This window comes from Apteryx mantelli, chromosome 8 (genome assembly GCF_036417845.1).
Source record: "Apteryx mantelli isolate bAptMan1 chromosome 8, bAptMan1.hap1, whole genome shotgun sequence".
Lineage (NCBI taxonomy): Eukaryota > Metazoa > Chordata > Aves > Apterygiformes > Apterygidae > Apteryx > Apteryx mantelli.
In genome coordinates, this window is record NC_089985.1 from 31,775,605 (window position 1) to 31,789,582 (window position 13,978).

Genomic DNA, 13,978 nt, shown 5'->3' on the forward strand with positions numbered 1-13,978 from the left:
TATTGCTTAGGGGTTCATAGGCCCAGGGATCATTACCCAAGGGTGCATTGCCCAAGAAATCAGTGCTTTCCCCAGCCCGGCCACGTGTGTCCTGCCTACCATCTTTGTGTTTGACGAAAGCTGCAGACATGGTGAGGGAGGGTCATGGCAGCTGCCCTGCACCCCTGGCTCAGCAGATCCACAGTGCAAAGGTAGCAGAAGGTGACTTAAAAAAAGCTTTAGGAGATTTATTAGAAAGCCTGTGGCTCAGATTCAATAAAAGCAAGTATAAAAAGGGCCTTCGGAGCCCCTGATGGGTACAGCAGCATCCCCAGTCACTGGCTGGTGGCCGAGTTGCAGGCAAGTGCCCGGACACTTCAGCAGCCGGGAAGGCAGCTCCTGGAGGAGATGGGGCAGTGGCGGATGCAGCAGCACCCTCCCCACCACCAGAGAGACCCCTGCTACCACCAGGCAGCCGTGCCAGGAGCAGTGGCAACAGGGGGCTGAAAAACCCAGGCCAGGGCACCAGCAACACTCAGCAATCACAGTCTCCTGCAAGCTGAGTAGGAAAGGATAACATTGACCTCAGGACCACACTGGCCCTCTGGAGGCCCGTGGGGAGGCAGACTCGTTTCTGTGGCCAAGCTGAGGAACACGGAGGTCCATACTGATGGCTGTGGGGCTGGAAGGAGGAGCAGGAGGCCATCGTGGGGTCTGCACCCTCCTCCGAACCTCAGGCCGGGGCTGGAGCGGTGTGGGAGATGCTATCCCCATCTCCATGCCCCAGGCAGGACTCACCGCAGCGCAGCTTTCTGGCGGTCTCAGCAGCCGAAGGTGCCATCACTGGGGGCTCGGTGTCCGGAAGAAGGCGTGGAGGGAGAGCTGCGTCCCGGTGGGGCGGCTGCCGGCTCCCCCCGGCTTTGCCCCCCGCTTCCTTTTGGAGACCTGCAGGAGAGGCCAGCCGGGGCTGAGCCAAACCCTGAGGGGTCCCCAGGGACCCCCCTTCAGGACAGAACCAGAGGAGCCCCAACACAGGAGACCTCCAGGGGCAAAACCAGCCAGGCAAATCCCCCAAACACAGCCCTGCCCCAGGCCGGGGATGCCCCAGGTCCTGCCTTGGCCTGACCCCATGCCCCCATGGGGATCCCACATGGGCCAAGGCCTCCAGCAATGCAGGCTGCGGCCTGGCCTGTGGCAACACTAAGCAGCTCCCGGGTCCCTCCTTCACCCCCCCCCCCCCCAGCCATGCCCACCTTGCCAGAGCCGTTTTGCTCCCCACGCTGCTTCTCGCATGCTTTCAGCACCTGAAGGGAGGCCAGAGCTGAATGACATCCGGGGCTTGGAGCCAAGATGGCCTCACAGAAGTCAGAGGGACTTCAGAGGTGTCAGAGAGAGAGGGAAGGGAGGAAAGGCCCAGGCCCCCCCCCGTACCTTCTTCATGGCCGTGGACACAGCCGAGGCATGGAACTCCTCCTCCGTCACCCAGCGGGATGGGGACGACACAGGGTCTAGGGTCACATCCCCATCCACGGGTAGGGAGTAGACCACATACGTCTGGTGGATGTGAGAGAAGATGTGGATGACCTGCAAGCAGATGGGAAGAGGCTGAGACGGGCAGCCGGGAGGCAGCCAGGGAAATGCCGCTTGCTCGGCTTCCCCACACATGAACCAAGGTCTGTCAGGGCTCAGAGGAGCAAGGCAGGCCCTGGAAAGGAGAGGTCTGATGGGAGGGAAGGGGAACCTTCTTCCTCATTCTGCTACATCCCCCAGAGCTGTGCACGGGGCTCGCACTGCTCCCCTCCGACCCCAGGCTCACCTCTCCGACATACCGCAGGCCTCCTGCCGCGACAGGCCGCCCTGTCCAGGCCTGCAGATGATCCGCCAGCAACTCCCTCTGCTTCTCCTCCTGCAGACCCAGAGCCAGCGGGAGGCTGGGAAACTCCCAGAGCCCGGCCAGGAGCCCTGGAGAGACGGAGGGGACAGACGTGAACAGGCGAGAGGTGCAGCTGGGGACACCAAGTCTCATCGCAGCTCTGACGGGCTCCTTCCGCCTGCAAGGAGCGCTGCTCCGGTGCACCCTGTTCCCGGGCAGCTCCATCCCTCGGGCAGCCAGGAAGGGGTCATGAGGTGCCTTCACCCTCCTTGCACCCAGCGCCGGTACCTGAGCTGGGTCTCTGCACGATGAGGTACTGCGGGGCCCCGCAGCGGCCCCTCCGCTCCAGCACGCACGCGGCCGTCCGCGCTGCCCGCGGCTGCTTCTTCGCTGCTTTCCGGGGGAAGTTGGTCACCCCCAGGCTGCTGTCCCACGGCTCCGTGGCCGGGGGGCACAAGGGACAGCCCCCAACACCTGCAAACACCAAAGCAACAGTCACCACGGGGCCATACCCAGAGCTGCAACAGGGATCCCCCCGCCGCAGGTGCTTACCACAGTCCTCGACATCAGGCACGGGGGGGCAGGTCCCAAGCAGCCTCCGGGAGGCCAAGCCCAGCTCCTTCTCCACCTGCGGGGCAGGACAGAAGGAGGGACAGGCTCACCCATCAGCCAGCCTCCTCCCGTGCTCGGCAGCCCCTCAAGGCCAGCACCAGGCAGGGATGCAGGATGATGCCCAGCCAAGGACAGCTTGCAGCCATGGTCCAGGACAGGGGCAGATAAGAAGCATCCAGAGTGTGGGCTCAGGGTGACTTTTTGCAGCCCTCTTGGGAGGGCTGGCAGCCCCCGGCCAGCTGCAGGCTAGCACAGGACGGGTGTGGGGACCGTACCTACCCTGCGCCGTGCTCGGCAGTGCTGCTTCACGGGGCACTCCTCACACAGCGGGGCCTTGGGCACGCACACAGTAGCCCCCAGCTCCATCAGGGCCTGGTTAAAGTCCCCCGGGCGGCTCCTGTCTACCAGGGCATTGGCCATGTCCCTAGGAGAGATGGCAGTGAGCGGCGCAGGGCTCCGCAGGGAAGAGCCCACGGGACCTTCACCTGCCTCCTGCCTGCGAAGGGAGACGCTCCCAGCTAGGCAGAGGCAAAGCAGGTCCTTTCCCTTGTGCAGGGACTGCAACCCCCAGCATCAGCTTCCCAAGAGCTCCCGCACCCCTGGCCTCCCTCCATGGGCTCAGCTCCCTGAGGCTCCCAGATAATCCCGTCCTCAGTCACAAATGAGCAGAGTCGCAATTACCACCAACAGAGCCGATGCGAACAAGCCCTTGGTGGGTGCTGGAGAAGAGCAATGGCTCTGCACCCCTCTGCCCGCACCCAGCCCCAACCACGCAGCTCGGAGCAGGGACGGAGCGCTCCCCTCACCAGAGCCGGTCGATGACCGCCGGGCTGCTGGAGTCGGCACCGATGCACCGCAGGCGGCACAGGACACGGATCACGTTCCCGTCCACGACACCTGTAGCCTGGGACAGGGAACCAGACAGCAGCAGTTACTGCGCTGGGCCCTGCCTGCGCTCCCTGCGAGGAGGGAGCCGGTCCAGGGGCAGGAGGGAGGCAAACAGATGAGCCTGACTCCAAGCCGCAGGCTGAATCAAGCGGCAGGCAAGATGAGCTGCAAAGTAGGGGAGAACCAGCACCACGCAGAGCCCCCAGCAGCCTCAGCTCCGTGAGCTCTGGCAGCGGGACCCTGCTGGAAGCAGGTCTGGGTGGCAGAGAGGAGAGACCAGCTCCTCTGCTTGCCACTGTCGCCCAGCTCTCACCTGCCCGTACGAGATGGAAGCGATGGCTCCCGCCGTGTATCTGCCCACTCCTGGCAGCAGCTTCTGCAGGTCCTCAGCCGTCCTGGGCATCCTGCCAGCCAGCTCGGACACAACCTGCAAGAGAGGCAACGTCCAGGGTCAGAGGAGCACCAGCACACAGCCCCAGGGAGGCAGGGCAGGTGTGAGCCAGCACCACCCCACAGGCTGCAGCGGGGTTAGGAAATGTCCCCAACACCTCAACACCCAGGCACCTTCCTCGCTGCCTCCTGCAGACGCTTCCCTCGTGAGTAGTAGCCAAGTCCTGCCCACAGCTCATTCACCTCCTGCTCCGAGACACGATGTGGCGTTAGAAGGGGCAACAGGAAGGGCCACGAGTGCAGGAGAGCGCCCAGCCCCAAGCAACACTCACCTCCAGGGATGCTTCCGCCAGAGCCTGCAGCGTTGGCCATTTCTGCAGTACAGAGGGAAGGGAAAAGTTAGGAGCCAGCACAGCTGTGCTCTGCAGCTGGGAATGTGCTGCAGGCAATGGCCAAGATCTCCAAAACAGGGGGCTCCAAGTACAGAACTAAGCCATGAGGAACAGTCACCTGCATCCAGCGGTTGTAATAGTCGATCACTGTAGCCACCTGTGTCTGCTGGAGCATGATCTCAGACACCCACACTGCAGGGAGCACAGGAGGGGTCAGAGCAGAGGTACCAACACCACTGACCCCACCAGGGTGAAGCCTCCCACACCGTGGCCACATTAGGACTGGCGATCACAAGCACTGCAGCAGCCCCTGACTCACGGGACCCCTTCCCAACCCCCTCCTTCCCCACGTGCTGTCCCACCAGAGCTCCCCTGAGCCCAAAGCTGGATCTCTGGCCCCCCAGAGCCTTGCTAGTGGGGCTTGGAGGCTCTCGTGGCCACCCTGAAGGGCCAGGCAGCTTGTTCAGAGGATGCTGACCAAAGCCACCAGATCCTCACAAGCCCGTGTTGTGCATCCATGTCATGCAGCAACACAGAGGTACCCCTCAGTGCCCCCGGCGCGGCCCCTGCTCCCCACCTGCGTATGCCCGTCTGTCAACATCCGGCTCACTTGCAGCCTGAAACGGGAAGACAGAGTGTTGGGAACAGAGCGACACAGGACCTCTCTTGCGGAGGGATGTGCCCCTCCCTAGGAGACACATGGGCCAGGGAGTGCCAAGCTCCTTGTCAGTCCAGGAACAGTAGCACAGCTGCCCTTGGGCTTTACAGGCCTGGCCTGGTTCAAACAGCCACCTGGGACAAAAGCCAACAGGTACAACTAAGGAGGTAGGAGTTCCTGGAGAATGGGGATCAGTCGCTTCCCCCACCATTGGCCGCTCCTGCTCCGCGACGCCCTCCCACCCCTTCACCAAGCCACTGCTTCTTTACAATGCGTCTGGAAGATGCCAGGTCCACCCATTCCCCTCCCATTTTACCTTTGCACACCGATACCCCAAAAACATCCAAACAGGTGAAAAAAGCAAACTGAGCCTATAAAATAAAATCACTCACTCTGCATTTTGAGCACTATGTAAGAATCTGCAAAAAAACTTTCCCCCCCAAGTGCTTGCAAGTTCTGAATTCAGGTTAACCAAGCAATAGCCAAAGCACCGTCCCCCAGGCGCAGCACGAGGATCTTCACAAGTCTTCTACAGCAAGAGTTTGCCGTAGAGGTTCCAAACCCCAGCAGAGGAGCTATCCCAGACCCCAGCCCCTTTGCACAGGAACAAGTCGCAGACAGATCTAAACATCACAGAAGGGCCACACAGATCTCAGCACTACTTAGATGAATGCTTGCTGTAAAGCCAAGGTCCACTCCATATTTTCCCAGTCACCGGGTAACTATCTGTTTTGGGGCCTAGTACACATCATGGAAGGGCACTAGCCGAAACACTTCGCAGGCTTGCAACAAATCCAAGGAAAGCCTTCTTCACACAGCACTCACTGCTGCAGGACACCACAGAGGCAGGAATAAAACAGGTTCAAAAATGATTAGATTAAATTTACGGGACAAGAGTCCTCAGACTGGGAGGATACATTTGAAGAACTGTTACCCTGTTCCTGGCTCCACCTTATGTCCTGCTCTGCTGTTCATTGTCAGAGACTGAATACAGATCATCCATCAGGAAAGAGTCAGGTTCAGCTGGAAGCACAACCCCATTTCCAAGACCCCTTTCAAGCAACTGAGGCGTGCATCACATAGCGAAAGGCACTGCAGTCACCTCACCACCAATCCCTTAAAGCAGTGGGACCAGATCCCTTGCCTGCCCTTACCAGCGTCCGCCAGGGAAGGTCCCGCTTGCATTTGTCGTACCAAGTGAGCAGGTTCCTGCGCACGGCCTCGATCTCGGCTGCATCGCTGAAGAGATGCTGCGCAGGCGGCTGAGCGGGTGCTGGAGCAGGGCCCCCTGCCAAGAGAGCAGCGCAGGGTCAGCGCACGGGAGGGCTGGGAGAAGGGGCTCGGCAGAGGGGAGCCGACTGCAGCACCACGGGGCCAGAGGCAGGAGCCCCACAGAGCCGCTGCCCGGTGGAGGAGCACCGAGGGCCGGGCCCTGCGAGGACACTGCAAAGCACCGGGAGAAGCTCGGGCTGGGGGCCAGAAGCTCCGCGGAAGGGCAGGCGACACGAAAGACTGCCCGTGCCCGGCCATCCCGCTCTCCCCGCCGCCCTCCCACTGCCGGGCACCTCCGCGGGGCGCGGCGCCCTTCCGGCTCCTCCCCGGGGACCGGACCGCGCGGCTCCGCTGGAGACCCCTGGCGGCCGCCGCCCGGAGCTGGCTCATGCCCGGGCCGGGGCCGGTGGCGGCCGGTTCCCCCGCGGGGCTGCGGCGGGCGCAGCCCGGGGGCGGAGCAGACTCCGAACCCCGCACGGCGCACGTGGGACTTTCCCGGGAAAATGTTTCCTTTCCGCCGCCCCGCCCCCGCGCATGGACAAATCAGAGCCGGCGGCCTCGGCCACGCCCTCTTCAAGCGAGCCAATCGAAACGAGGCACAAAGGTGAGCGTTCGCGCCCTTCCTCTCTCCGTGCAGCCCTGGGAGGAGGGGGCGGGACCTCCCAACGCGGCAGAGCCAATCAGCGCTCCGGGAAAAAAGGATGGCTCCGCCCCTTCTCCCGCCGGCCCGGGCGGCCCCACGAGAAGGACCCCGAGAAGCTGCCCGCGCTAAACGCCCAATTACTTAAAAAAAGGATTTCAGCCGAAAGCAGGTTTTGGAAAGGAGCAAAAACCCGCCGCGGGGTTCAGAGCGGGGCCTTCCGGCGGCAGGAGCGGGGCCGCCGCGCGGGGGCCGGCGGCGGCGGCAGCGGGCAGAGCCTGGGGCAGCCCCGGCGGCGGCGAGGCCCCGAGCGCGCGGCGGCGGCGGCAGCATGGCGGCGCCGTGAAGGAGGAGCGGGCGCGGGCGGCGGCCATGGCGGGCTCGCGGGTGCCGGTCGTGGACGTGCAAAGCGACAACTTCACGGAGCTGTGGCCCTCCATGGTGCTGGCCGTGCGCACCGCCACCTTCGTCGCCGTGGACACGGTGAGGCGGGGCGGGCGGGGGCGGGCCGGGGGCGCCGGTGCCGGGGGCGCGGCCGGGCCCCGCGGGGCCGCTGACAGGGGTCTCCCGCCCGCAGGAGCTGAGCGGCCTCGGCGCCAGGAAGTCGCTGCTGAGCCCGTGAGTGCCCGCCGGTGCCGGGAGGGGTCGGGGAGGGGGGGGTCGCGGCGGGGGTCGCTGCCCCACGCGCGTCACCTTTGGTGCGGCGGGAGTGACGCCGGTAACGGCAGCGGCTCGAGCCGCGCGCCCAGGCCCGGCTCTAACGGTCCCTTCGCGCCTCCGTGCTTCAGCCGCGGCGACGCGGCCACCTGTGGCGGTTCGCGGCCTGGGCAGCTGCCGGCCCGGGGCAGCGCCAGCGGCTGGGCTCGGTCCTGCCTTCCGCGGGGACGTTCGCGCTCCTGGCGGCCGCAGGGACGAGGGGGCCGCAGCGAAGGCGCGGGGCCAGACCGAGGGCCGGGGCAGAGGCACGGCCGCGGGGACGGGCTGCCTGCGGGAGACGGCGGTGGGGGCGTGTCAGCTCTCGTTTCCCTCCCGCTCCAGGTGCATCGAGGAGCGGTACAAAGCCGTGTGCAACGCTGCCCGCACGCGCTCCGTTCTGTCCCTCGGAATCGCCTGTTTCAAACAGCTCCCAGAAAAGGTAGGTGGCCTGTGCTGCAGCTCCGGCCCCGCTCTGCTTCGCTGGAACGAGTCGTTCTTCTTGGCTGGCCTGAGACCTTCAGAGGGAAGAGTTGGCGTGTGGACTCCACATAGAGGTGGGATTCATCCCACCCATGTTCACGGTCTGGCCGAGTGCTTACAGCACTTTGGACTTGTTGCTTTCTTATCCAGAGCTCTTTGCAATAGGTGTCTGTATTAGTCTGACTTCCTTGCTTTGCACGCTCCCTTTCTGTAGTCCGAGAACACGTACCTGTCCCAGATCTACAACCTGACACTCCTCTGTATGGAAGATTATATCGTCGAGCCCCAGTCGGTGCAGTTCTTGGTGCAGCACGGCTTTGACTTCAATAAGCAGTACTCTCATGGGATCCCCTACCACAAGGGCAATGACAAGGTACGAGATTGCTGCCAGAGGGAGATACCCACTTCTTTTCTGTGAATCCCTGCTCAGTGGCTGTCTCTACTTTGGGCACCTCTGCTCCTCAGCTTGCTCTGCTCCAGGCTTTTGCAGGGGGAACATAGGGAGGATGCTGAGTTTCCCCTGGCCCCGGAGTCTTCCTCACACAGCTACTGTGTAGGACATGTGGCTGCTGTGTGAAGATGGGCTTGAGCTGGGATCTTGACTGCGAGATATCCCTTCACTTCTTTGCTTTTCATATCCAGGCTTTCCACTGTTGTAGCTGCTTTTCCAAATATCCAGGCCTCTATTTGGTCAAAGCAAGCCATAGAAGAAGGCAGCATCCTACTATAGCAGGCTCTGAGAACTTCCTGGTGTGGGGGCAAGTCAAGACACTAAAGATTCCTGACTTAATCCTTCTTCTTTCAGGGCAATGAGAACCAGAGCCAGAGTGTTCGGACCTTTTTCCTGGAACTTATACGAGCAAAGAAGCCCCTCATTCTCCATAATGGCCTGATTGATCTGGTGTTCCTGTACCAGTGCTTCTATGCTCACCTTCCAGACAGCCTTGGCACTTTCACTGCTGACCTCTCAGAAATGTTTCCAGCAGGAATATACGACACCAAATATGCTTCTGAGTTTGAGACCCGCTTTGTAGCCTCCTACTTGGAGTACGCTTACAAGAAGTGGTGAGCGGCACTCTGGTATTTAAAGCTTAAGGGGGGAATGGCAAAGGGAATCAGTGTTTTTTCCAGATAGAGATTTAGGTCTTTGTGCTGTCCTGATGAAGAAAGGTGCTTTTGAGATGATTGCGTACTGTGCCTTCCCATGCTTCCCCTTTCTGGGGTGCTGACTGCATAAGCATGTATTTCATAATATGCTTTATCTGTTCACTGCTGAAAGAGGAGTTCCAACTTCTGCTGGCAGCAATTGTGATCACTCAGTGACTGATTTGACTAAAAACTAATCTGATTAGCTGCATGGCCATGTGATCACTTGGTCCCGCAATGCCCCAGGGACATGGCAGTAACACATGCAAAAGAGAGGAAGCGTTCCCTTACACCTCTGCTAGAGAGAAAGCAAAATGACAGTTAGGCTCTGTCTGCAGGATCTGCTCATTGTAATTCAGTTTTCTGGGGGATGGTGCAGTTGAAGAACGGGTGTTCCCTGCACCGTCTACAACGTGTGCCAGCTCTGTAGTGCTGGCTGCCTCTGTCATGTGCCCTGCACGTGACCCTCACGTTGGGTCAGCTACAACTCCCATCACTTTCATTCCAAGCAAAGGTTGTGCTCTCATTCCAAGGGGTCCCGGCTTGCTACCTGATGTCCTCATGTATATCTTCATAGGTATCTTCTAGGCACACACATGTTAGAAGCAGCCATGTCTGTGCAGTTCATGTGTCAGTTTGGGCCCTGGCTCTGCACTCACCACACACTCTAACCACAATCCTGGTAGTGATACAGCCCCTTGAATCTCCTCTAAGCTGAGATCGTGCCCTCTTTGTGCAGAGGAAAAATAGTACATTTTAGTGACTTTTATAATCAGGAAATGCCATTTTGACACATCTGGAAATGTTCAAGATGGCTGTTCTCAAACATGAGAATGCTTTGCTTTGACAGGATAAAAATACTTTTAAAACTGGCCTCTTAAATGCTTCAACACACAGTTCTAGTTACATGAAGCCCTCCAAAGCTTTGGGGCCTTTAAGTCTGCTCTTGGGACAAAACAGTTTTCTACCGAGTTGGAAGATGTTTCCTTGTCATCTCCACTGCCCATATTTGATCTATCTATCTGGGTAGTGGCTGCTGAATACATTATACAACAGCTCGTTCTTGGGCATTTTCTCTTTCTCCATTAGCGCTATTATGACTAACAGATTATCTTAGTGCGTTAGGGTTTAAAACCAAGGTGTGTGTGCCCTTCTCCCATAGCTTCACCAGTGACAGTGTTGTCCTTGTCTATATGTAGGTATAAGAGAACCAGCCTCTAAATCAGCATGGAGGCAACTGCTTACTAAAGCCATTCTCCCTGGACTAAGTTTTTTTCCAGCAGGCTGTCAAACTGGGGCTTGAGCTCAAGAGCAAGAAACCAGAGGAGTTAAGATTTGATGCAGAACAGCACGTTTGCACCAGCTCTGTCTTGGGTTATCTTCCATGAGTTAACTACAGTAACTGCATACTCTTATGTGTTCCAGCAAGCGAGAGAACTGTAAGCTGAAGGACACCAGCAGCCAGCACCTTACCATCGAGTTCTGCAACTACCCTGCCAGCATGTCCCGCTACATTGATTATCGCTACTGCTCTCTGGAAGAAGCAAGCCACAGTGTGGGAGAGGCAAATAAGGTGCCTGTCTGTGAGAAATTTTCGGTAAGTAACATGAATCCCAGCTTCCTACCTGGCTCCATGGGAAGAGCCAAGTGTAGCCAAAACAGGCAGTGGCAGGAAAGCAGCTGGGAACTTCCATTTGCTTGCTTCATGGTACAAGGAGGGAAGATTTTCAAAGTTGAGGTGACTTCAGAGCTGAAAAGAAACAGCATGTTCTGCTCTGAAGCAGTGAATTCCACAGGTTCAGGAGAGGCCAAGATTCAAAAAGAGTCTCTAGAGTCCTAAATAGTGGGATGGTATCAGTTACAGTACCAGTTGCTGTCTTGGAAGGACCAAAAATTCTAAATGAATTTGGCTTGTCATCTAAGCAAGAAAGGCCTCCTCTTTTCTCCCCTGTATCTTGATTAGCAATACAAAAATCTTACCTGTCTGCAGCCTCTGGGACTGTAGCAAAGTGTGATCCATGGCCTCTCAAGTCTTGGCACTGCTACAGTGGTAAACAAGAGCCAGTTGGATCATAACCAGTTTCTGATTATTCAGAGGAAAAAGGAGCTCTTCCCCACATTGCTTGTTAATGCCACAGAACAGTGTAGGTTGGGGGGATCTCTGGAAGTCTCACATCCAACCTCTAGCTCACAGTTGCTCAGAGCCTTGACTGGTGAGTTTTGAACATCTCCAAAGACGGAGATTACAAAGCCCTTCCAGGCCCCTGTTCCAGTGCTCAAACACTCATCATAAAAACATTTTCCTTTGTATCTAGTCAGAATTTCCTTTGATTTTTTACCACTTGCCATTTCCCTGTGCACCTCCCAGAATAGCCTAGCTCCATCTTTTCTATAACCTCTGGTTTAGGTAGCTGCAGACAGCAATTGGATCTCCCCAAACCTCTTATCTTGGTCTTCTCCAGGTGGAACAAGCCCGCCTTCTTTGGTCTCTCCTCATACATCATGTGTTCCATCTTGACAGCTCTCTGCTGCACCTGCTTTAGTTTGTCAATGCCTTTCTTGTGCTGGGGGGACCATAACTGGACATAATGCTGCAGATGCAGCCTCACAAGCCCTAAAAAGAGGGGAATAATCAGTTCCCTTTACCTGCTGGCTGTGCTTTTGCTAATGCAGCCCACTTTGTTATATGTTCTCCCCTCCAAAACAGCAGAAGTGTTCACTTTTTCTGCTTCAACTTTGCCTGTGAACTAATGGTCGATGCCATAGCGAGAGGCATGTATGACCATAAACCTGGAATCTGCTCTAATGAGGAGGGTGGCTACTGACTTCTCTCTTTCTCCCTAGGCCTATGGATGGTGCCCAAATGGGGTGAAGTGTCCCCAGTCTCATAATATTGACCTCATAATTGATGAGGATGACAAGCTTTGGGAGGAGAAGCGGAAGAAACGGAAGCACAAATGGAAACGTCGCAAGAATGTAGAAGGGTCTGCAAAGGAATTTGAACAGGAAAGCTCAGGGAAAGAAATGCAGGTAGCTCAGAATGGGGAGGAGGGACCACCACGAAAACAGAGCTGTCCCTGTGAGCCAGCAGCTGCTATGGAGCTGGCAGATATCACATGCAACACTGAGGGCAGGCAACTGGAAGAGACTGACATGGAACCAGAGGTTAGCTCAGACACCAGCGCACATGCCAAAAGAGAGGAGGATTTGGGGAGCACTGAAGCAACTGCTGCCCCATTAGAAGCCTCCATGAGCCCTTCTGCCAAGGGAAATGGCTCTGACAGCGACCAAGTGGAAGGGAAGTCAGAGGTACCTGCTGGGGCAGGCTCAGTCAGTCACCCAAACAGCTCTGAGACTGAAACAGCATCTGCTACAGGAAAGCGAAGGGAATCCCAGGCCCTCCCTTCACAGGGGGGAACCCACCGAGCTGGCTTTGATGCCTTCATGACTGGCTATATCATGGCTTATGTGTGGATGCTCAAGAAAGGAACAAGCACGGACGCTGGTGCAGGGCCATGGTTGCCAGACTGTCACAATAAACTGTACCTCAGTGGGAAATCGGTGCCACTTCAAATAGTGAAGAGCTCATTTTCTAAATCTTCCAAAGCTCACAGCCAGAAGATGAAGTTGGCCTGGGCCAGTGGCTAGAGCTAGAAGACTCATGGAACTGTTTTGTTTTTTCCCCCCCCTCAAGTGTTGAAGGTCTTGACTTTATTCCATCAAGAATTGACCAGGAGGGAAGCAAATTTCTTATTCCTGCTTTTGTTTTAACTTCTGACCAATTAAATTGCTCTCAATTGGAGTTCCCCATGGTGTTCCTTAGCAGCATCCTGAGCTGTGAAGGCAGGGTGAGGCTGGAGAAGAAGGACAAAAAGTGCACTTCTCCAACTGCACCCAGGGCTGCAAACTTAAGTGTTCTGGATCCAAGTGGGTTTTATAAACCAGTCAGGGCTGTCTTTCTGGAAAAAAAAAAAATACTAGCATGGGATTCAGTTCTTGCAGAAAATGAAAAGGGTAATCCCTTGATAATGTAAGTTAGGAGACAGAGGCCAGAGCTCCCTACTTAAACTTCTTAGCATGCTAAAGCCACAGCCTCCTCCCAGATTTTGCTTTTATCCTTTCTGTACTATGGCTTTACTACATGCTGCTGCTGCTGAACCTAGAGGGGTTTAACATAGGACCTCTTCAAAAGCAGCATGCACTAATTGTCAAGATTACCTACAAAAACATGTCTGAAAGCTGCAAGTTGTTAACCCACACAACTAGCTTGACTGAAATTGCTATAAACAGTTGCTGCAGGAAAACGTGATGCTTCTGCCACACAACAGAAGAAATCAGGCCAGATCTTCAGGCAAAGCATACATTTTTGTGAACACTGGCGTCTGCGTTACTGCTTTCAGTCACACCTGGTAGGGTAACTCCCTATAACCCTCACACAATTATTTCCTGTCTTTTTAAGGAAGTCTAGAAGGTTAAAAAAAAGTGTGGTCAGGAAAAAAAAAAAGGCACTGACTATGGATCAGAGAATTCACTTGGTTTAGAACATCCACTTGGGAAAGCTATCCCACCTCAAATTCATATTTTACCTTAATCCAGGTTACAACACAGACAAGTCCTTCACTCCTACAGGAGATGGGGGAGGAGAAGGCTGTGCTGGGCCAGCTACTTCTAGTGCAGGGTAACTGCATGCAGAACCAAGCCAAAGCAGGTCTTCAGACTTCTTCTAAGCAAGGAGAGATGCAGTGGGACTTAAAGCCAGATGTGGTCCTCTTAAACCCTGGATTCATTTCTTCCTGTATTCCTGCAGCTATTTTGTAGGGCTAAAACAGAGCGCCCACTGTGACAAGCTCCCTGCAGGCTGAGGGCTATCAAAAGCTGACTTGTCTTTTAGGTCACAAGTTACTGCCTACTCTTCACAGCACTATAAAGCACAGCAGAGAGGAAAAAGTCCT

At 56.7% G+C, this 13,978-nt stretch overlaps 2 protein-coding genes across 5 annotated transcripts; one reads left to right on the top strand and one right to left on the bottom strand.

Annotated features, from left to right (window-relative positions):
* Positions 1–202: 202 nt before the first annotated feature.
* MUTYH (mutY DNA glycosylase) lies at positions 203–6,533 on the bottom strand. 3 transcript variants are annotated; one of them, XM_067301125.1, is made up of 16 exons: positions 6,358–6,533; positions 5,947–6,080; positions 4,712–4,751; positions 4,253–4,326; positions 4,075–4,116; positions 3,917–3,988; positions 3,666–3,779; positions 3,271–3,368; positions 2,744–2,888; positions 2,405–2,480; positions 2,141–2,326; positions 1,796–1,941; positions 1,411–1,563; positions 1,233–1,283; positions 778–924; positions 203–538 (listed from the first exon to the last, which is right to left on the bottom strand). In XM_067301125.1, exons 1-15 carry the CDS (start codon positions 6,452–6,454, stop codon positions 820–822), a joined length of 1,533 nt encoding a protein of 510 aa, XP_067157226.1. In that variant the 5' UTR covers positions 6,455–6,533; the 3' UTR covers positions 203–538; positions 778–819. The 3 variants fall into 3 exon arrangements, with proteins under 3 accessions (XP_067157226.1, XP_067157224.1, XP_067157227.1); XM_067301123.1 differs by having other exon boundaries at positions 203–924; XM_067301126.1 differs by lacking the exon at positions 6,358–6,533 and having other exon boundaries at positions 203–924; positions 5,987–6,000.
* Positions 6,534–7,019: 486 nt separating this feature from the next.
* TOE1 (target of EGR1, exonuclease) lies at positions 7,020–12,829 on the top strand. Of its 2 annotated transcripts, XM_067301135.1 has the most exons (7): positions 7,020–7,187; positions 7,282–7,322; positions 7,743–7,839; positions 8,095–8,253; positions 8,686–8,945; positions 10,452–10,623; positions 11,871–12,829. In XM_067301135.1, exons 1-7 carry the CDS (start codon positions 7,077–7,079, stop codon positions 12,672–12,674), a joined length of 1,644 nt encoding a protein of 547 aa, XP_067157236.1. In that variant the 5' UTR covers positions 7,020–7,076; the 3' UTR covers positions 12,675–12,829. The 2 variants fall into 2 exon arrangements, with proteins under 2 accessions (XP_067157236.1, XP_067157237.1); XM_067301136.1 differs by lacking the exons at positions 7,020–7,187; positions 7,282–7,322; positions 7,743–7,839 and adding an exon at positions 7,846–7,954.
* Positions 12,830–13,978: the final 1,149 nt, after the last annotated feature.

Bases quoted from the DNA above. Each gene is read 5' to 3' on its own strand.
- TOE1 (XM_067301135.1), top strand. From the start codon at position 7,077: ATGGCGGGCTCGCGGGTGCCGGTCGTGGACGTGCAAAGCGACAACTTC. The intron at 7,188-7,281 runs GTGAGGCGGGGC...TCCCGCCCGCAG, and splicing joins CCTTCGTCGCCGTGGACACG to GAGCTGAGCGGCCTCGGCGC. The intron at 7,840-8,094 runs GTAGGTGGCCTG...CCCTTTCTGTAG, and splicing joins TCAAACAGCTCCCAGAAAAG to TCCGAGAACACGTACCTGTC.
- MUTYH (XM_067301125.1), bottom strand. From the start codon at position 6,454: ATGAGCCAGCTCCGGGCGGCGGCCGCCAGGGGTCTCCAGCGGAGCCGC. The intron at 6,081-6,357 runs GTGCCCGGCAGT...CTCTCTTGGCAG, and splicing joins GGGCGCCGCGCCCCGCGGAG to GGGGCCCTGCTCCAGCACCC. The intron at 2,889-3,270 runs GTGAGGGGAGCG...CATCTCTCCTAG, and splicing joins GCGGTCATCGACCGGCTCTG to GGACATGGCCAATGCCCTGG.